The sequence below is a fragment of the Eulemur rufifrons genome, chromosome 3 (assembly GCF_041146395.1).
Source record: "Eulemur rufifrons isolate Redbay chromosome 3, OSU_ERuf_1, whole genome shotgun sequence".
In the NCBI taxonomy this organism is placed as follows: Eukaryota; Metazoa; Chordata; class Mammalia; order Primates; family Lemuridae; genus Eulemur; species Eulemur rufifrons.
In genome coordinates this window covers 64,329,757-64,352,106 of record NC_090985.1, presented here as the reverse complement: position 1 = coordinate 64,352,106, position 22,350 = coordinate 64,329,757, and the positions used below count along the sequence as shown (strand labels likewise).

At 35.9% G+C, this 22,350-nt stretch overlaps 1 protein-coding gene across 1 annotated transcript in view; it reads left to right on the top strand.

Moving 5' to 3' along the window:
• The window catches only part of DPY19L4 (dpy-19 like 4), a 54,626-nt gene that overhangs the window by 10,652 nt on the left and 21,624 nt on the right, over positions 1-22,350 (top strand). Inside the window, exons 4-13 of the mRNA XM_069465483.1 lie at positions 2,816-2,906; positions 3,169-3,290; positions 3,395-3,540; positions 8,698-8,821; positions 14,618-14,752; positions 16,401-16,532; positions 16,636-16,734; positions 17,298-17,371; positions 20,711-20,869; positions 22,009-22,128. Of these exons, the coding sequence (XP_069321584.1) occupies positions 2,816-2,906; positions 3,169-3,290; positions 3,395-3,540; positions 8,698-8,821; positions 14,618-14,752; positions 16,401-16,532; positions 16,636-16,734; positions 17,298-17,371; positions 20,711-20,869; positions 22,009-22,128 (1,202 nt within the window). The remainder of the gene's footprint in view (positions 1-2,815; positions 2,907-3,168; positions 3,291-3,394; positions 3,541-8,697; positions 8,822-14,617; positions 14,753-16,400; positions 16,533-16,635; positions 16,735-17,297; positions 17,372-20,710; positions 20,870-22,008; positions 22,129-22,350) is intronic.

Sequence of the window (22,350 nt, the reverse complement as noted above, 5' to 3'; positions counted from 1 at the left end):
ATATTAAAACCAGGCAAAAAATATGTTGCTTGCATGTAAAACTTTGCTTACATGTAAAATATGTATGTGTTTTTTATTTCAGAATATTACAAGGGTAATGACAGTATTTCTCAAGGTGTTGCCTCATGTTACTATGATTAATGTTTGGTTTTAATTCCACAGACTCTTTAGTCACTATAGTTATATTTATAATTTCATGGTTTGACCTTTGAAATAGTTTGTTTTCAAAGTTCACTTGACTTTATAGGGTTTTAAAATTTTTGAGCCCAGACTGGGTTTTTTGTTGTTTTTATTTTTGAGCAGGTAGTCAAGCTTACTAAGCCATGGATTTACTTAACACCACCAAAACATTTAACTGAGTAATTACTGACTACACGTGTATTGATTTAGCTATTACTATAGCGTATGTTATTTTCTTGAAAATGTTATGCAGATTAATAGTAGTTCTCAACACTGGATATATGACTGAATCATCTGAGATCTTTAAAAAGATAACCTCTATCTCAGATTCTTAGGTAGGAGTAGTGGGAAGGGCTGGGATCAGTACTTCAAAAAATATTTCTAAGTGATTCTGTGGTGTAGGCAGAACTGAGAACAACCAAAGGTTTGAAAATATAGAAGGCCTTCATCAAGAACTTTGTTTTTTAATGCATTGTGTATTGGCCAGGAGCATTACAGTACCAGGGAGCTTTTTCAGAATTGCGGACTCTCAGACCCCAATTTAGACTAAAAATTTACATTTTAGTGATGTTTCTAAGTGTTTCATATGCACAGTAAGTTTGAGAAACACTGATTGAGAGTTTAATCTTTGAAATCTTAAACAGAAACATCTGTTTGCATTAATAAAAAATCATTCTAAGGAAATTTATTAAGGTAAGTAAGCTCTATCTTAATACACTCGGCCTGCTGTAACAAAATACCATAAACTAAGTAGCTTTTTCGGCAGAAATTTATTTCTCACAGTTCTGGGGGCTGAGAAGTCCAAGATCACTGTGTGGGCAGATTTGGTATCTGGTGAGGGCCCACTTTCTGGTTAGTAGCTGGCCATCTTCTTGCTGTGTCCTCAAATGGTAGAAGGGGTTAGGGATCTCTGTGGGCCCTCTTTTGTAAGGGCACTAATCCCATTTGGGAAATCACTGTCTTCATGACCTAATCATCTCCCAAAGATCCCATTTCCAAATTCCTTCATATTGGAGCTTAAATTTCAACATACGAATTTTGGAGGGACATAAACATTCAGACCATAGCAAGCTCTAAATGGGGAAAAAAGGGTTCATTGATCAAATAGATCTGGGAAAGACTTCCTCTTGGAGATTCACAGGGTATAACATATACTGAAACTCTGAAAAGTCTTGCAATAAAGAAAGCCATTTAGCTGGGTTTAATCCAGCCTTTCTCAAAATTTATTTAGCTACAGAACTCTTTAGTAATACCCATCAACATCTTAGGAAGTTCTGTTGATCAAACTTTGGAAAAATGCTCTAATATCTTTTGTTGTACTAATTGGTAATTATTATGTGTGAAAATCAAGTTTGATTTTAAAAGATTATAGATTCATAGAAGTTTTAATTCAGCATAAAAAGCACAAGGCCTTCTAATAATTTTGACTACTATTTTAGCCTAATTTTAGGAATTTTAAGACTTGCATATATTTCTGAAGGTTCATTTGAAGAGCACTGATTAAGTATCTGCTGCTTTTGAAAAGTACTAAGTAAGGAAGGGCTGGCCGGGCGCAGTGGCTCACGCCTGTAATCCTAGCACTCTGGGAGGCCGAGGCGGGTGGATCGCTCGAGGTCAGGAGTTCGAGACCAGCCTGAGCAAGAGTGAGACCCCGTCTCTACTAAAAATAGAAAGAAACTATATGGACAACTAAAATATATATATACAAAAAATTAGCCGGGCATGGTGGCACATGCCTGTAGTCCCAGCTACTCGGGAGGCTGAGGCAGTAGGATCGCTTAAGCCCAGGAGTTTGAGGTTGCTGTGAGCTAGACTGACGCCACAGCACTCACTCTAGCCCGGGCAACAGAGTGAGACTCTGTCTCAAAAAAACAAAAAAAAAAAAAAAAAAAAAAAAGGAAGGGCTTACTGTTCTGGATATGTAGGAATGTGGAATACTAATAGAAAATACTACTTACTTCCTAAACATGTTTTTATTATGGACCTGTAACACTTCAACTATCATTTGTTTTACCTGTCTTACTATTCTTACTATCCTTAGGGCATTTCTTTTGGTTTTCCCTTTAGATTTTCCTTATATATAAAACAGCTAATGACTTATTAGTTATAATCAATTTTAAACCTTAAGTGTTTTCATTAAAATGAAAACAGCTGCTTGGGCATCTGAGGCGGAAGGATTGCTTGAGCCCAGGAATTCTTGGATGCTGTGAGCTATGACTGCACCTGTGAATAGCCACTGCACTGCAGCCTGGACAACATAGCAAAACCGTGTCCCTTAAAAAAATAATAATTGCCAGATTATTGAAAAGTTTAATCTCCTCCTTAATATGGCTACTAGTGATTAATGGAAATTCAAACATGTCTGAATAAAAGGATAAATAAATACGTTAATTTAGGAGATGAGGAGGGAGAAGAAAGATTGCAGCTGAAATTTAAAACACTGGTACTTATTTTTTTTTAATTTTTAATTATGGGTACATAATATTTGTATATCTTTATAGAGTACATGTGATGTTTTGATACAGGTATGCAATGTGAATTAGTCAAATCAGGGTAATTGGGGTATCTATCACCTCAGGCATTTAACTTTTCTTTGTAAAACACTTATTTAAATAATCATTTAATTTTCTTTTAGGAGATTGAACGGGAGATCACATTTCAGGGTGATAGTGCCATTTATTACTCCTATTATAAAGATATGTTAAAGGCGCCTTCATTTGAAAGAGGTATGATAATCACAGTTATATTTTTAATAACTATTTTTCTAAACTAAAACATTCTATATTGGAGCCTTTGTGGGGATTTGTCTCAGAATATAGGTATTTTTCTATATAGTACTTAATAAAAATATTGGAAAAATGAGGCATGGATATTATATTTTGGGATTTCTTGATAATATTAAATATTTAATGACTAATGGATGGCATATATATTTAATTATTTTAAAAACAGAGTAAATAATCTGAAGAAAAATCTTTCTGCCTTTAGGTGTTTACGAACTGACACACAATAACAAAACTGTATCTCTGAAAACAATAAATGCAGTGCAGCAAATGTCTCTATATCCAGAACTTATCACCAGTGTTTTATATCACGCAATTGGAAGCAATGTATGTATTTTTCTTTCGACCTTAATGTTTATTTTCTCAAATATTTATGAATCCTCAAATTATTTAATGTCATCCTATTATCTCACTCCCTTTTTTCCATTTAGGAGAGTATGGAGCCAGTGTATTTTTATATTAGCATTGTTTTTGGATTGCAAGGAATATATGTTATTGCTTTATTTGCTACAAGTTGGCTTATGAGTGGAACATGGCTAGCAGGAATGCTTACCGTTGCATGGTTCATTATTAACAGGTAAGAAAGGTATTTCTAACTGATTTTTACAATTTTTTGTGGCTATGGTTGTCAGTGTTCTGAAGATGCCCCCCATCCCCAAGATTTTCCCCATCCTAATCCCTAGAACCTATGAATATGGTGAGATGTCCTTACTGTGATTATGTGATTTAGCACATTGACCTTAAGGTAGGAAGATTACCCTGCAGGTCTGATCTACTTACATGAGCCTTTAACAGCAGAGAGCTTGGCCCGGCGCTGTGGCTCACGCCTGTAATGCCTGCACTCTGGGAGGCCCAGGCGGGAGGATCGCTTGAGGTCAGGAGTTTGAGACAAGCCTGAGCAAGAGCGAGACCCCATCTCTACTAAAGAAATTAGCTGGACAACTAAAAATACATAGAAAAAATTAGCCGGGCATGGTGGTGCATGCCTGTAGTCCCAGCTACTCAGGAGGCTGAGGCAGTTGGATTGCTTGAGGTTGCTGTGAGCAAGGCTGATGCCATGGCACTCTAGCCCAGGCAAGAGAGTGAGACTCTGTCCTTGTAAGAGGACTGCAAGCCCCCTATGAGAACTGTACCCTGGCTGATGCCTTGATTTTAGCTCAGGGAGACTCTGAGCAGAGAATCCAGCCATACTCTGCTGGCCTTTGTGAGATAATAAATTTGTGTTGTTTTAAGCCCCTGCATTTGTGGTGATTTGTTATGCAGCAATAGAAAAATAATACACCTGCCTTGTATCTCTTTTTTCAGACATAGTGACTCTGGTATATATGGATATACCTCTTCTTTCCTCTTTTATTTAAAATTGATGACATAACTTCTTGAAAAGGAGGAGGCATCAAATACAGCACTATTAAGTTAACCACCGTAGATAAGGGCTCTATATTAATCTATGACAGTGTACTTTGAATAAATAAGCCCATCCCCTTTGGTAATCAAAGGAGCCTCAATTCTTTAATAGTGAGGGAAAAGAGAGTAGGGGATGGGGCCTTTTTTTTGAAATGGAGAGCTCATGTGAGATATGTCATAAAGTTTTCCTAGCATTGGTCAATGTCATAAATTTATTTCTTATTATGATGGACATTCTCCTTCCTATCCATAGCACTCCCCCCCGCCATAGCACTTAGCATAATTAAATTTTAAAAAATGAAACGTTTCTTCTGTTATACATTTTCTTTTATTTTCCTTAAGCAGTTGCCTGATGAAAAATATGACGCTTTCAAGTTATCGACATGGAGCATTAAGGGGTATATCTCTAATTGGGCTTTGTTTATATTTAGCATCACATGCTGGCAATAATTTTACATGAAGGACTTTTAAAATTTTCCTTAGAAGTTTTCAAATATAGCTATCCAGTTTAATGGGTTAAGTGTGTTTTCTTCTTAAAAGCACAGGGATGGGCCAGGCACGGTGGCTCACACCTGTAATCCTAGCACTCCGGGAGGCCTAGGTGGGAGAATTGCTTGAGCTCAGGAGTTTGAGACCAGTCTGAGCAAGAGCGAGACCGCATTTCTACTAAAAATAGAAAAATTAGCCAGGTTACTAAAATTGGAAAAAATTCGCCAGGTGTGATGTCATGTGCCTGTACAGCTACTCGTGAGGCTGAGGCAGGAGAATCACTTGAGCCCAAGAGTTTGAGGTTGCTGTGAGCTAGACTGACTCCATGGCACTCTAGCCTGGGCAACAGAGCGAGACTCTGTATCAAAAAATAAAAAAAGCATAGGGATGAACCAAACTTTATTATTACAAAGTAATATAGGTACAAAGCGATATGGAAAATTGAGACCAGCAAAAATAAAATAATAACTATATTTCTACTACCTAGAGATCACTCATCATTGTTTATACCCTGGTGCATATTCGTTTTGGATCATTTTCTATATGAGAGAGAGTGTATGTGTGTGTGTGTGTATGTATTTTTTTTTTTTTTTACCAAAATGACATAGTACACATACGTACTATATCTGTACTGTTTTATATGCTACTTTATTCCACAGTATGTACTGTTCTGTTTCAGTAACTTTTTATCTTATCTCTAGTCTGTATTATGATTTCCCTAGTTGACCCCCAAATTCCTATTTAGGGGATTTTTTTTTTTTTACCATTCACCATTTACCTAAGGGTTGTAATCTTTGCCTTAACTAGTAATTTCATTAGGGTTTATAAAATTGTATTTTTCTATTTTTGTTAACTACGTTCTTCAAAAGAATTTTTCTTCACTACCCAGGGCTCTTTGGTTGCTTTCAAATTTAGGAACTATTAGAAAGTAAGGACAAATGCTTAATTTCATTTTAATTACCAATTTCTAAATAAGATTTTTCATTTTTTTCTTTAAGTAACAGAGTCTCGGCCGGGCGCGGTGGCTCACGCCTGTAATCCTAGCACTCTGGGAGGCCGAGGCGGTGGATCGCTCGAGGTCAGGAGTTCGAGACCAGCCTGAGCAAGAGTGAGACCCCGTCTCTACTAAAAATAGAAAGAAATTATATGGAAAACTAAAATATATATATACAAAAAAATTAGCCAGGCATGGTGGCGCATGCCTGTAGTCCCAGCTACTCGGGAGGCTGAGGCAGTAGGATCGCCTGAGCCCAGGAGTCTGAGGTTGCTGTGAGCTAGACTGACGCCACGGCACTCACTCTAGCCCGGGTAACAGAGTGAGACTCTGTCTCAAAAAAAAAGAAAAAAAAAAGAAAAAAAAAAAGAAACAGAGTCTCAGTATGTCACCCAGGCAGGAATTTCTGGGCTTAAACAATCCTCCTGCCTCAGCCTCCTGAATAGCTGAGACTACAGGTATATATCACCATGCCTGGCTGATTTTCTTTTTTTAAAAAACTTTTGTAGAGACAAGTTCTGGCTATGTTGTCCAGGCTGGTCTTGAATTCTTGGCCTCAGGTGATCCTCCTGCCTCAGCCTCCCCAAGTGCTGGGATTATAGATGTCAGCCACTGCGCTTAACTTTAATTTTTTAGAAAAAAACTTGCTTGAATTTTGATAAGAATGTTATGGGAGTCTGTAGATTAATTTGGGGAGAATGGACATGTTGACAATACTGAATCTTCCATTCTAAGATATTTAAAACATGATAATCTCCCCATTTATTTAGGGCTTCTTTACTTTCTCTCAACATTTTGTAGTTTTCAGTGTAGAGACCTTACCTTTTTTTAGATTTATTCATAGATATCTGATCTTTTTGATGCTTTAATTATATACTGCTTTTGTAATAAATACTCAAAAAGTATGAAGAAGAGAGAATATGCAAAATATATATAATGTAAGTTTAAAAAGCAGAATATAAATTTATTGTAGAGTTATGATTCTATTTATACATGGGACAAATACTTGAATGGATTATAGGGCAGTAGAAATGCTTGATTTGTTATAATAGTGATTAGTGCTGTTATACATATCAGTAGGAATAAAAATATTAATGTGCAATTATTTTTTGCCATGGTCTTGTCTCTTTCTTCCTAGGAAAATCTTGTGTCTTGTTTTGCTCAGCTACTGAACTGTTCTGCTAAACGTAACATAGGTCAAAATGTAAATTTGAAGAAACCCAGTGAAGGCTGTAGATCAATGGTTCCCAACCTTTTTGGCACCAGGGACCAGTTTCATGGAAGACAATTTTTACACAGACTGGGATGGGGGTGGAGGTACGGGGGTTGGGGGTTGGTTTGGGGAAGATTCAAGAGTATTACATTTATTGTGCAGTCACACCTCTCTTCTAATGATAATCTGTATTTGCAGGCGCTCCCTAGCGCTAGCATCACTGCCTCAGCTCCACCTCAAATCATCAGGCGTTACATTCTCATAAGGAGCGCACAACCTATACCCCTCGCTCCTGCAGTTTACAGTAGGGTTCCTGCTCCTATGAAAATCTAATGCTGCCCCTGATCTGACAGGAGGCGGAGCTTATGCAGTGATGCGTGCAATGGGGAGGGGCTGTAAATACTTCGTTTGCCAGCCTGCCACTCACCTCCTGCTGTGTGGCCTGGTTCCTAACAGGCCAAGGACCTGACCACACCTATCTGTGGCCGGGGATTGGGGACCGCAACTGTAGATGATTCAACATAAGAAAGTAAATTGTGCTACTCTGAGAAAAAAATAAAAGATTTGATGGGGAGAAGAAAGGGTGAATGAGACAGGAGTTGGGGTGGGAATAGAAAGAGAAAGTTATTAGAAGATTTAACAATTGTAATTTTGATTATTTGCACGCAATCCACTGGTTCATGATCAGTGTAATTGGAAATATAATTTACTAGCTGTGATACCAGTATGCATATATAGGTAACCACTTAGCTATTGAGGCAACTAAATTTTCTGTAAGTATGTCCATTATTGCTCACGAGAGTTAAAAACTGCAACTTTCATAATTTTTCAGAAAAACAATAGCACTTTTATTTTTGTGTGGAAAATAGCCATTGAGTGTAAGAGAGCCAAATTTAATGACTGTTGGAAAGGTAGTCCCTGGTGGTGTGAAGATATTTACACAGTACTCTCTCCATGAAAATTGATTGAAGAGAAATTTAAGAGTAACCTATGAAGACATTTCTGTATTTGTCATTCTGGAAATTTTCAAAAGTCTCTAGGTATATCACATAAAAGACTATTATAATGTTAATTCTGGTTAACCTGCTGATTGAAAAGATTATTAAACTAGATGTCAGAAGGGAAGTATTATAATCCCAGGAATGCACCTGTTAGCTCTATGACTTTGATTAAGTCATACTGTGTCTTATATGAGCTTCATATTCCTTTTGTAAAGGAGGATAAGAACTTTGGATCTGCCAGGCTGCTAATTGTGTAGAACAGATTGTACTTTAGAGAAGGGTAGCCATCTGGTTAAGGGAAGGGGGTGGCCCTGAAATCCAGGGCCTGTGCAACAAGTTGTGTGCCTTAGCACGGGGCCGAGTCTGCCCAGAGAAGGCATGCCTTTTCCAGTTTTCACAGAGGCCTGTGTGTTCACCCACACAGTGCACAGCAGCACTGCATCTTCCTGGGTCGGGGGTGGAGGTGAGACACTATTAAATTTGCTCAAAGATGCTATATAGGCAATGAAAGGTCTGTCTACGCATACCTCACAGGATTGTTATGGAGGACAAAGATTTGTGTGAAAGTGCTTTGAAAAGTCTAGTGTAACACAAATATAATTGCTTTTGCTGTTCATCTGTGGTTTATTTTAGGGTAGATACAACAAGAATTGAATACTCCATTCCTTTAAGAGAAAACTGGGCACTACCATATTTTGCATGTCAAGTGGCTGCACTTACAGGATATTTAAAAAGCAACTTAAATGCTAATGTACAGGTAAGATACAAATCTGTTTTATCCATTACAATTAGTTCTGATGTATTGCAAATGTGGTATATAATTTTTAAAAAATTTTGGTCATATTAAGAGTTATATTCGATGAAACCTAGTTACTATATTATAAAAGATATGGCCAGGTAGTTTTCTTATAACACTGTTATATAATCAGATTCTGTTATTAACAGTGAATTATTTTTAGGAGAAAGTAACTACTTTATTGTTTAATGCAGTTAGTTGGCAAATATATGATGAACATCTATTTTGAAAATTAGTCTGTCCTACTATTCTTTTAGTACTTCTAAAATATTGATGGCCATTAGTCGTCATAATTTAAAGAAATATTAATGAAGATACAAAGAGTGACTACAAATAACAGCAATGTTACTTTTGATGATAGCACTGTATATTCTCTGTTTTCTTCTCCTGGTTTGTGTGACTGAGGTGTAGGTAGATTAGTGCAAGTTTCAGAGGACTGTCCCAGATAATTTAATTCTTACATTGTTGTTGCAACAAACCCTTATGGCACTTGGACGTAGCCTACAGACTCTGTCTCAGCGTAATGATTTTAAATGTGTAAAATGAAATAAATGGGATTACAAAGGCAGGACTTATATTGAAATTGACTGAAGTATAGCAATCTGTTGACATCTGCCTATGTTGGGTTAAGAATTTCTGACTAGAAAAAGAGAGCAGAGGATCCAGACCAAGGAAAGGCTTCTATTAGGCCTTGTCTGAGAAACAAGATGCACTTATGGTTCTTTTTTGAAATCTCTGAAAAATATACTATTCTCTTTTCCTTTCAGCGGTGATAAATGTCCTGAGTATAGCAAACTTTATTATTTCATTTTTATAACCATAGTATTTAATTTTTATGCAAAATAACATGACACATTTCAGATTTGTAATTTTCCTTTTTGATGTGTTTGTCTAAATAGCTTTCTGAGCAAGAATATTTAGTGTAATAGTCAAGGAGTCTATGAGTATTTTCCTGTCAGATTGTACAGTTGTCTCCTAGGGAATGATAATTCTTCAGTTTTTTTATTTATTTTTATTTTTTTATTTTTTTCCACTATTATACATCAGTGGCAAATTCTTCAGTTTTTATTTTTTAATTTCAAAATATTAAGGAGGTACACAGGTTTTTGGTTACATGGATTGCTTTTGTAATGTTTGAGGCATGGCTATAAGTGTGTCTATCACCCAAATAGTGTTTATTGTGCCTGTTAGGTAGGTTTTCACCCATCTCTTTTTCCCTTCAGTTTGAGTTTTTTTTTTTTTTTTTAAGACAAAGTCTCGCTTTGTTGCCCGGGCTAGAGTGAGTGCCATGGCGTCAGCCTAGCTCACAGCAACCTCAGACTCCTGGGTGTAAGCAATCCTTCTGCCTCAGCCTCCCGAGTAGCTGGGACTACAGGCATGTGCCACCATGCCTGGCTAATTTCTTTTTCCTATATATTTTTAGTTGTCCATATAATTTCTTTCTATTTTTAGTAGAGATGGGGGTCTCACTCTTGCTCAAGCTGGTCTCGAACTTCTGACCTTGAGCGATCCTCCCGCTCGGCCTCCCAGAGTGCCAAGTTTACAGCCATGAGCCACCGCGCCCGGCCCAGTTTGTATTAATAAATGAAAGAGTTTAGTATAGTGAAACAAACTGCCTAAGTTTCTTTATATTCACCTTTATTTTACACTAAAATGAAACTTTTGTTGTCCCCCAAAATGGTTTTATTAAATATCTTTTTAATGAAATCATTGTTCTTATTTGTTATTTCAAATTTAAAAATTTTTTTAATTTTAGTAGATTAAGAGAATACAAGTGTTTTTTGTTACATGGATGAATTGTATAATGCTGAGGTTAGGGCTTTTAGTGTACCTGTCACCAGAATAGTATACATTTTACCCGATAGGTAATTTTTATCCCTCAATGTCCTCCCTCCCTTTCCCTTAGTTTCCAATGTCCATTACGTCACTTCATGACTGTGTGTATCCGTCATTTAGCTCCCACTTATAAGAGAGAACATGTAGTGTTTGTTTTTCCATTCCTGAGATACTTCGCTTAGGATAATGGTCTCCAGTTCCTTCTAAGTCTTACCTATTTTAAAAGAAGGTTTTTGTAAACTTATTTTTCCCTTTTATAGCATACTATTTTTTTTTAGCATATTATTCTTTTTGGAGTATCTTTTTTCATTGCCATGTTATGTTTTACATCTATTCTTTCTAATTTTTTTAATTAAAAAAGTAATATACATTAACACATAGTAAAAAATTCTGTCAGTGCAAATGGTATATAATGAAAAGTGTATTTTCCTACACTTTGCTGTCGTTACCAAGGACCTTGTACTTTTGAAGGGATCCAAGAATAGTTCATAATCTTATTTTAGGTTATATTTTGTTTCTTTTTTTTAAATTTTAACCACAATTATTTTTCTGTATTTTGAAAGTACTCCATAATATCCTCCCCCACTCCCTCTGTCTTTGTCTCTTAATGTTAAGATAAAGGGGGGAAGTGGTATTTATCAGTTATATGATTATAAGTAGTCATTCACTCCATTGGTAGTTAAGTATACGCAACAAGAGCAAAATATCTATATGCAAACATTAAAGGGGTAAGAATATTAAGGATTTTATAGAAATACACAGCGGGAAAAAAATACCAAGTTAACTATGGTATATTCTTTTATTTATTTCTTTTTTCTTTTTCTTCATAGCCTCTGAACTATGCTAACAACTAAATTTTTCAAGAAGCAAAACTGTCCATTCAGTCATGTATACTCTATTTCCCTTCCTCCCTCTCCTCTTCTCTCTCTCTCTTTTTAGTTTAAATTAGCTTAAGATTCACAAGAAGTTACAAAAATAATACAGAGAATTACCATGTTCCTCTCACCCAACTTCCCCCAATACTACCTTATTTGACCATAAAACATTGTCAAAGCCAAGAAATTAACATTGATACAATACTATTAATTCAGGTACAGACCTTCTTCAGATTTCACCAGTCTTTACATGCACTGGTTTTTTGGGACCGAGGGATATATAGTTGTATGCATTGTTATCATGTGTAGATTTGAGTAACCATCATCATAATTAAGATACAGAACTTGTACAGTGGAGGCATCACCACTAAGAAACTCTGTCATGTTACCCCTTAATAGTCACATCCTTCCTCCAACCCTAACCTCTGGCAACCTCTGATCTGTTCTCTATCACTATGATTTTGTCACTCTGAAAAGTTATATAAATGGAATCATATAGTATTAACCCTTTGAGATTGGCTTTTTTCGCTCAGCCTAATAATGCCCTTACAACCATCTGAGTTGTTGTATGTATCAATACTTAGCTCCTTGTCATTGCTGAGTAGTATTCCAGCAACATGTATTCTTTCTTTTTTTTTTTTTTTTTTTTTTTGAGACAGAGTCTTGCTCTGTTGCCCGGGCTAGAGTGAGTGCCGTGACGTCAGCCTAGCTCACAGCAACCTCGAACTCCTGGGCTCAAGTGATCCTACTGCCTCAGCCTCCCAAGTAGCTGGGACTACAGGCCACCATGCCCAGCTAATTTTTTCTATATATATTTTTAGCTGTCCAGATAATTTCTTTCTATTTTTAGTAGAGACGGGGTCTCACTCTTGCTCAGGCTGGTCTTGAACTCCTGACCTTGAGCGATCCATCTGCCTCGGCCTCCCAGAGTGCTAGGATTACAGGCATGAGCTACCGCACCCAACCTAACATGTATTCTTTCAATCACATATTGTGTACTTTGCTTCCCATTCTTTTTTTTTTTTTTTTTTTGAGACAGAGTCTCACTTTGTTGCCCAGGCTAGAGTGAGTGCCGTGGCGTCAGCCTAGCTCACAGCAACCTCAAACTCCTGAGCTCAAGGGATCCTCCTGTCTCAGCCTCCCGAGTAGTTGGGACTACAGGCATGCACCACCGTGCCCGGCTAATTTTTTCGATATATATATTTTTAGCTGTCCATATGATTTCTTTCTATTTTTAGTAGAGATGGGGTCTCGCTCTTGCTCAGGCTGGTCTCGAACTCCTGAGCTCAAACGATCCGCCCACCTCGGCCTCCCAGAGTGCTAGGATTACAGGCGTGAGCCACCGCGCCCGGCCTTTGCTTCCCATTCTTGAGGTTAGATCTCGTGGTCCCAGTTGCCTCAGGATATCCAAGCTCAGATCTTTTGTGCAGTTATCTGGAGTCGTCCAGAGACTTCTGTGATTGATTACTGAAACCTATTTGATGTGTCACTTAAATCATTTATATAAAAAGTTCACACTACAGGCACAGTAAAAATGAAGCCCTGTGAGGCACTGTGAGCAAGGTAAGGGGTAGACAAGACCGCATAGAACTTTGAAAATGTTCAAGAAAAGGAAAAACTTAGATAATTGTCCAGATTGTGTTTGACATGTAGTTCTATCTTTAAGACCTATTTTCACTGCATATTCTTAGAGTAGTTTGAGAGTAAACCCTTGGAATTAGTGGTTTGTTTTATTATGTTGTAGCTTTTCCCTAGAATCTACAAAGTAATCTCTAAATGTCCAGGAGGTTAATTAGGCTGGGTCTAGATTTGAGCCTTCATTGATTTATGGAACTGGTTTCTCTGGGGATGATGGTTTCAGGCCTGGTTATTATAGTTCTGATTGTTCCACCTTAGAAAGTTTCCAGAACACTTTCCCTGTATGTAGCTATGGTGGTAGAAGGAGCAGGAGCTTATATGTTCTCTCAGTGTGAAGCCCTTCTGAGCTTTGCAATTGGTGTTGTTTGACCAACTGGTGGAATTTTGCTATCTCTTACATTTTGTTCTCTGGTCTTAATCTTATTCAGGGTGCTGGAAAATTCTGTTATCTTCTGATGGCTAAGGTACTTCTGACTCTGGAATTTATCCTTGAGTATAGTCAGTTGAGCATGAAAGATTTAGTTTTAGAGAACATAATTCTCATCTTAGGTTTCTTGACCTGACCCTTATTATCCTTCTCCTTCACTGTTCTTATCTGAATGAGGTCATTTGACACTACAACCCATGGAGAAATTGAGAATAAAAAAGTTGGATTCATGGAGGAAGGAGAGACTGTCATTGGAAATATGTTATGTGACAATGGATTTGCCACAGACTTGGATGCTTACTAAGGGATCACTTGGGAGACAACATTTGGAAGGATAGAACTGATTTAGCCAGGCAGGTATCAGGCAAGGGCAATGAAATCCTTGTGTTTAGTATTTAGCAGAGGAAAACAGCTGAGAGTTTATATGGTTGACAGTACAAGCATTCGGGAAAGATAAGGCTACACTTTTTGTTAAGAGGAAATGAAGAAAGCAAAGACCTGGGGTTATAGGCTGATATGTAAACAGACTATTTAAATGGAAGTTCTTAGGAAAATATGAAGCACCATGGAAGTGAAAGTATTATTTTCACAGCAAAAGTAGTTATTTTCACAATAGCAAAGCTCACCAGTCAAGTCTAATAAAAGCCACTATTGTCTTATATTTATTGCTTTACTTCTTTTGAGATGAAAGAAAATTATATTGAATTTTCTTTTTTCTTTTCCTTTTGTCTTTCTGAAATTCTTAATATGATGTTGAACATTGAAGGACAAGTGTTTGTTTTCTCTCTAGAGTTCCTTGTTTAAGATTTTACTGTTTTAGGATTTAATAGTAATTATGTGATTTAAAAACAAATTTTCAAGAGTTACATAGCTTAATTGAACCAATAACAGAGCTGCAACTTTGAGATAAAAACCTAATAGATTTTTTTAGTATAATAATAAAGCTTTTGATGCTCAGTTTCTTCCTTTTTTTTTTTCTAGAGGTTTTGCTACGTGTTGATAAATGTCTCAACATACGCATTTATGATGATGTGGGAGTACAGCCACTATCTCCTGTTTCTTCAAGCAATCTCTCTGTTCCTGCTAGATATCTTTTCACTGGAGCAAAATGACAAGGTATTATGGCATTTTGAAATGATGATTTTAAATCCAAAGAATAAATGTTTTTATAATGTTATATTTTAAAACCTCCCTTTCTTTTCTTTATCCCATATACTCAGATGGTTCAGAGCCCTGATGAGTACCAACATTTAAGTTATTTGAACAGAGACAATTTAACACAAAGAATTGCTAACCAATTCACTAACAGTCACTAACTTGTTAATTGAAAGGGTAATAAGAGCCCGAAAGTTTCATAGAGGTAGCAACTACAAGATGCAGCTCCCACCACTAGGGCTGAGAAAACAAAGGGGAAAATATACAATTATTAAAACTTGGAGACATAGAGTAGGGACCTTATGAGCTGAAACTCAGACTTCTGAGAAGTGGCCACTGCTCAGCTTAGCTGGTGTCTCTGGGCTCAAAAGAAGGGCCCTTTAGAACTGGGACCCACGCCTCTGATGATGGGATTCTGGCCAGCTGGTCCTGGATCTCTGGGGCTAGAGGATGTGACGAAGCTGGTTCTTAAAATGTTGATAAAACTGTACCTGTATTCAGTGTTCAAGCAGAAAGGACTTGCTCTGTTGGGGTGAGGAAGCATCACTGAGGTGATGATTTCAGGAACCACAGTAAATAGGAAAAACAAAAGGAAAGGGCAAGCCTCTCCTTCCTCCTCCAGCCTTGCACTGTCTGTCTAGCATTTCCTATTGGCAGAGCTTCATAGGGAACCAACTGGAAAAGGAGAAATGTAGATTATATAGAGTCCCAGCCCCAGCATTGCCAAGCAGAAGATGAAGGGTGGGTTTGAAGGTAAGAGAGAGTGACTTGGTAACTGGCACACATCTGTAGAACCAGCACTCAAATCAAGAATAGCACATTACCAGCACCTAGAAGACTCCATCATGCTCTCTCCCAGTCATTACTTCAGCCCCCAATGGTAGCTACTACTCTGATTTGTAACAGTGAGGTGTCTTTTTTTCTAAAGTGCATCTAGCTTGTTATGGATTTTTTTTCTTTCTGTCTTTTTTATTTGTTTTTTACTTTAACACTCTGGCTTTTAATTTTTCTTCCTAACTAGTGCTTTTAGTGTTTTATCTTAATTTTCCCTTTGTAAATTAATTAATTTATGATGCATTAAGTTATACTATTTAATTTTAGAAAAAATCTAAGACATATAACTTCCTGGGAGATCTTCTATTAGAACATTGAATTTAACTTTCTTATGCTCACTGTAAACTGGATCAAAAGCAAAAGTACTTTTCTCTGGGGGTACATTTCATGGCAGTATATTTTCACTGGGTAGATTTGGGAATGGCTGCTAAAGATCAAGATTTTTGATTTATGCAGTTTGAGGTTACATAGATGAATTTTAATATCAGAGCAAATCAAGTGAGATTAAGTCAGTGTCCAGAAGTTCCTTTTAGTCTAATTTAGACACCAGTAGTCTTAAAGCTCTTTACTTTGTTTTCAGAGAGTTCTAAGAAAAAAGTGACAAATTTATTATATACCATAACATTAAAAATATGAATTCAACATTTGTATAGTATTGTCTTAAATTATGGTAGAGCATTTACTGTATAATTATAGTCAAGTCTAAACAAAACTAATGAAAAGATGTATAATAAAATTTATATTATTCTCTTTCATTTTATTTTTGTTATAATAGGTTTATGAAGTTTACAAAATCTATATATTTTCTCTCTTTGTGGGATATTTACTGCAATTTGAGAATCCAGCGTTATTGGTGTCTCCTTTATTAAGTTTAGTAGCAGCCTTAATGATTGCTAAGTGCCTTCAGGTAATTAGAATTGCCTTTTTATCATTCTTGTGATAAATTTTTAAATTGTGGATTTTTTTTTGTACCTCACTTCTTTGTTCATGTGATTTTTTTCCCCCCATAGCTGAATGTGAAGAAAGGAACTTTTGTAGCTAAAATGATGAAAGTAATTAATTTTTACTTGGTGTGTACTCTGACAGTGACATTGAATATTATAATAAAGGTAAGCAACTGCCTGAGATTCTTGTAGTACAGCAAATTGAATAATGAATTATATTGGACTAAATTTTAGTGAGAATAATGAGATAGCAAGGTAATGGAGTTGAAACAATGTAATTTTGAGTTGAACAATGATCATAAATAGCATATTGGGTGAAAAAATAGGGTTCTGAGTCTTTTCTCTATATACTTAAAAAGAAAAAGAGAAATACACTTTATTTTCCATTTAATTTAAAATATCATCATCACCCAATTAACATTAAGCAATATATGGAATAAATTGAGACAAATGAAAGGTGTTCAGAAGAGTGGGTAGGTTACTTAAGCCAGATGGGATATGGTTGAAATTTCCTACTACCCCATTTTAGTTATTATGTTTAAGCATAGGGTATAATGTGATTGACTTATGTCAGTAAATCTCTTTACTTCATAGTCATATCACGTATGATTTAATTCATATTTTTGTTTTGTAGTCTTGCTGTGTTTTCTATCTCTAGTATTGGAAAAAGTGTATTGCTGTAAGCATAGTTAATATTACTTTATTTAGTTAGTGTTTTTCTCTTCTAGATGTTTGTCCCACACAAAGAAAATGGGCACATGCTGAAATTCCTTGAAGTAAAATTTGGACTAAATATGACTAAGTAAGTTTTAGATTATGCAAGTTTACCTAAATCTATACCACTTAGACGATAAAGAGCAAAAATACTCAATGCAGGGAATATACACCTAATTACATAACATTTAGAAAATAATTAATTTTAGATATAATATCTGGGGAAAATGACATTAATTTTTTTTCTCATTTAATTATATATCTCATTTAAGTCTCCTATAAATTAGATATACTTAAACCTTCATAGTATTATAGTGGCCTGGTACGGTAGCTCATGCCTGTAATCCTAGCATTCTGGAAGGCCAAGGCAGGAAGATCACTTTAGCTCAGGAGTTCACGATCAGCCTGAGCGAGAGTGAGACCCTGTCTCTACTAAAAAAAGAAATAGTATTTTAAGGCTACTTCCTCCCTTGATGAGGAAAAAAGATACAGTCTAAGGTCAGAATAAATAAAGATTTAAAATTAATAAAGCAAGGATAATTTTAACCACTACATCAACAACATGCTTACATTAAAAAGGGGCAGAAGGAGAGCAGTAAGGTATTTATTTCATAGCAAAGAATCTCATCTTGGGGTCATAATAATTGGACCAGAAGCTAACTATTTTTTAATTCAAAATAATGTTGTGCTTTTATTTTTTGTTGGTAAATCAGTTTTTGTTTTTTAATCTAAAATGAAATAAATGATTTTATATATTTTAATAAAGTCTACTTGCATAACAGAGGATATATATTTACCTATGTATTTCTCTGGTTCTAATATACCTTAGAACTTTATTCTTATTTACTGGGATTATGTGGGATTGTGGACACTGTGCATAGAATTTCGCGTGGTGATAGATTGCAGTTAACAAAGTATTTAACAGGGTTTAAACACTGGAGAAGTCTTCTGATGTATAAATTATATATGTATATCTACTAAAATAAAAGGATCCTTTAAGAGACCATGTGCTCCAAAAGGTAAGGACTGTGTCTTTTTTAGGTGTAAGCATAGGCCTTACACATAGCAGGCAATCAGTAAAAATTGGTGTAACCCTTCATAAGTGACTGGCCTTTCCATTGACTTTCCCCATCCAAGGTTAAGCTCATCTAGAGTCTCCCAAGGTTAAGGGCTGCTTTTTGCCAATGTTTATTAGTTGATGTAGTGCTCTCTTTATTCAACATGTCAGATACTAGATTTGCATCATAAGATAATGCACTAGGTATTTTAAGAATAAGACATGGTTCTTGTCCTTAGAATATTGCCATCTCAATTAGGTAGTTTTTATACGATCAATGACATAGATGGTATAAGTAGTAAATGTGTTATGTGTAAATGTGCCAATTGGACAGTAGGATTTGGAGTTCACCAAATTTCAGCAAACATTTTTGTTGAGACAGATTTGGAGGAACCACTGAAGAAATGTTAATAGATATTTATTGGATATGCAGGATAGTAGGCCGGGTCCTCTGGGGGATAAAAAAATGACTATAATCTAACACAAGGCAGACTACATTAAGCGGTATAATAGAGGGGTAAGTAAACTGCCATGGGACTATGCGGAAGGGGAGATTGACACTGGGAGATATGGAAAGAATACTCATTCGATTAGGGTTTGGATTGAATTTAGAATTAAAAACTTTAATAGGCAGATTTTAAAAAGGTATATTCATCACAGGTACAAGATATTTTTATGGCACCCTCTTAAATATACCTGCTGTTTGATACATTGTTAAACTTTTAACTTTTTGTTCTAAGCCCAGTGATTTGGAAGGTAGACTTTCTTAGTCCATCCATGAGCACTCCTGAACATCACTCCAGCTCTTCCTTCCCTAGAGGTAGGGATTGAGGATTGGAGGTGGGAGATGGATTAGAAATGAGGGTGCAGATAAAAGTACATATAACTAGGAGTCTTCTTATACTTAGCTTAGGGTCAGAAAACTTTACCCTGATTTTTATAACTCACAAGGTTTGCACGTCAAGTTTTGTGATTTCTGTCTTAGTAAATAGGTATCTCTTTTTAAAATGGATCCTAGTTGAGTTACATTTATCAATATAAAGTAGGGCTGTCCAATAATAATGTTAGTGAGCTAGTTATATAATTCTAATAGCCATATTTAAAAAATAAGTGAAATGAATTTTAATAGTGTATTTTCATTAATCCAGTATATCAAAAATATTTTTGAATGTATAAACAGTATAAAAATTATTAATGAGATATTTTCCTTTTTTTCCTTTTTTTTTTTTTTTTGAGACAGAGTCTCACTTTGTTGCCCAGGCTAGAGTGAGTGCCGTGGCGTCAGCTTAGCTCACAGCAACCTCAGACTCCTTGGCTTAAGCGATCCTCCTGCCTCAGCCTCCCAAGTAGCTGGGACTACAGGCATGCGCCACTATGCCCGGCTAATTTTTCTACATATGTTTTTAGTTGTCCATATAATTTCTTTCTATTTTTAGTAGAGACGGGGTCTCGCTCTTGCTCAGGCTGGTCTCGAACTCCTGACCTTGAGCGATCCACCCGCCTCGGCCTCCCAGAGTGCTAGGATTACAGGTGTGAGCCACCGCGCCCGGCCTTTTCCTTTTTTTTTTTGAGACAGAGTCTCTCTCTGTTGCCCGGGCTAGAGTGCCGTGGCGTCAGCCTCGCTCACAGCAACCTCAAACTCCTGGGCTCCAGCAATCCTCCTGCCTCAGCCTCCTGAGTAGCTGAGACTACAGGCATGCGCCACCATGCCCGGCTAATTTTTTCTGTATATATTTTTAGTTGTCCAAATCATTTCTCTCTATTTTTAGTAGAGATAGGGTCTCGCTCTTGCTCAGGCTGGTCTCGAACTCCTGAGCTCAAAAGATCTACCTGTCTCGGCCTCCCAGAGTGCTAGGATTACAGGCGTGAGCCACCGCGCCTGGTCTCATTCGTTTTTTAAATTATTTTTTTCTTTGCAATCCTGGGTATATTTTGTACTTAAGGTATATCTCGATTTGAATTGACCACATTTCAAGTGTTTAGTAGCTACTTGTAGCTAGTAGGTACCGCACTGGACAGTGCAGATGGTAGAGGTTAGCCAGCTGAATTTTTTGTTGTCTTCCAGATAAAAATAGAAATTGAAACTTCCTAAAAACTGTATTGGGCTTTAGGGATGGTCATGTTACTAGGTAATAAAACACAGAAGTTTTTAATGTATTACAACAGTTTTGATGAGAGTGCATGCTTTGTTGAGGAGGTTTACTAATACTGTTGTCTTCATTTATAAAGGATAGGACTTTGCTGTTATAAGTGAATGGATTTAGGAAATATGTTTTGTCCTAGTTTCTACTGAGATTAAAAAAATATACTTTTATATTCAGTATTTTAAAATACTTATGATATTAATATCATGCTTTTTGTCTTATATAGGAATTTTACAATGAATTGGCTCCTCTGTCAAGAATCCCTGCAAGCACCATCTCAAGATTTTTTTTTGCGATTGACTCAGTCTTCTTTATTACCTTTCTATATTTTAGTATTAGTTATTTGTTTTCTTTCTATGATGCAAGTTATTTTTAGGAGAATTAAGTAAGTACCTATGGGAATCAATTACATTATTGACTATATTATGAAAATATGTAGAATACTTATTTTTAATATCCTTCCAATATTTTTGTATTTGTTTTAGAACTCCTAATTCCATTCCCTCTTCATTGATATGAAAAATATTATAAGATAAGTTGACCAGAAAAATTCAAATTTAGTTTTATACATCTAAATAAGTAATGTACAGATTTAATATAATTGTAGATTTAATATATAACTGATACTTAATCAGTTAAACTTTTATAGACCATTCACTAATTTACTCAAACTTTTACTTAATGTAAGAATAATTCTATTCAGCTTTACTCAAATTTTTACTTAATATAAGAATAATTTCTTCCATTTAACTTAAATGAAACTAGTAGTATAAGTGATTCTAAATCATAAAGTTCTCTTCTTGAAAATTTTATTATGTTTGAAAGGAGGTTGTAATTTCTTCATCTTGGAAATTTATTCAAATTATGATTTAACTGTATTGATTTAGCAATCTCTACTTGAGCCATAATTAACTCTTAGAAAAAGAACCTAAAAATATTATTTATTTATTTATTTTTTGAGACAGAGTCTCGCTCTGTTTCCTGGGCTAGAGTGCCGTGGCATCAGGCTAGCTCACAGCAACCTCAAACTTCTGGGCTTAAGCAATCCTTCTCCCTCAGCCTCCCGAGTAGCTGGGACTACAGGCATGTGCCACCATGCCCGGCTAATTTTTTTCCTATATATATTTTTAGCTGTCCAAATCTTTCTTTCTATTTTTAGTAGAGACGGGGTCTTGCTCTTGCTCAGGCTGGCCTCGAACTTCTGACCTCGAGCGATCCTCCCGCCTCGGCCTCCCAGAGTGCTAGGATTACAGGTGTGAGCCACCGTGCCTGGCCAAAATATTTTTTATTATCCTGAAAATTCATATTTAGTCTTTATAGTCAGTTGTTTTCAAGTTCTAAAAGCCATTTACAAAGACTTGGAGATATGTAAGTTGGGTATTTGAATAACAATATACTTTCAAGTTTTTTGTAATGAAGAAATTTAAAGTTTCAGGTATGGCCTTCAAAGATGATAAACAATGAATTTTTGATTTTTCAAAAACATATTTTCAAAGTATTAAAAAACACATTTCCTTTCTATAGTGATAAGTCCCTGAAAGAAACTGTTACTCTTGAAGATGGACGAATTGGAGAAAGACCAGAAATAATTTATCACGTAATTCACACTATTTTATTGGGTTCTCTTGCAATGGTTATGGAAGGGTAAGTGTACTTTATTTGATCTGTTTGTTTTTATAAAGATTGTCCTTTATAATAGTAATAAATGGATATATTCAAGAATACATTTATAAAACTTTTAAAAACACAGAACATATTCAGTGATGATCACTGGTAAAAGAAAAACTAAAAATCTATAAACTTTCTTAATCTAACTATTACAAAGATATTTATAGTACAATGAACTGACATTTACTTATTCATTCA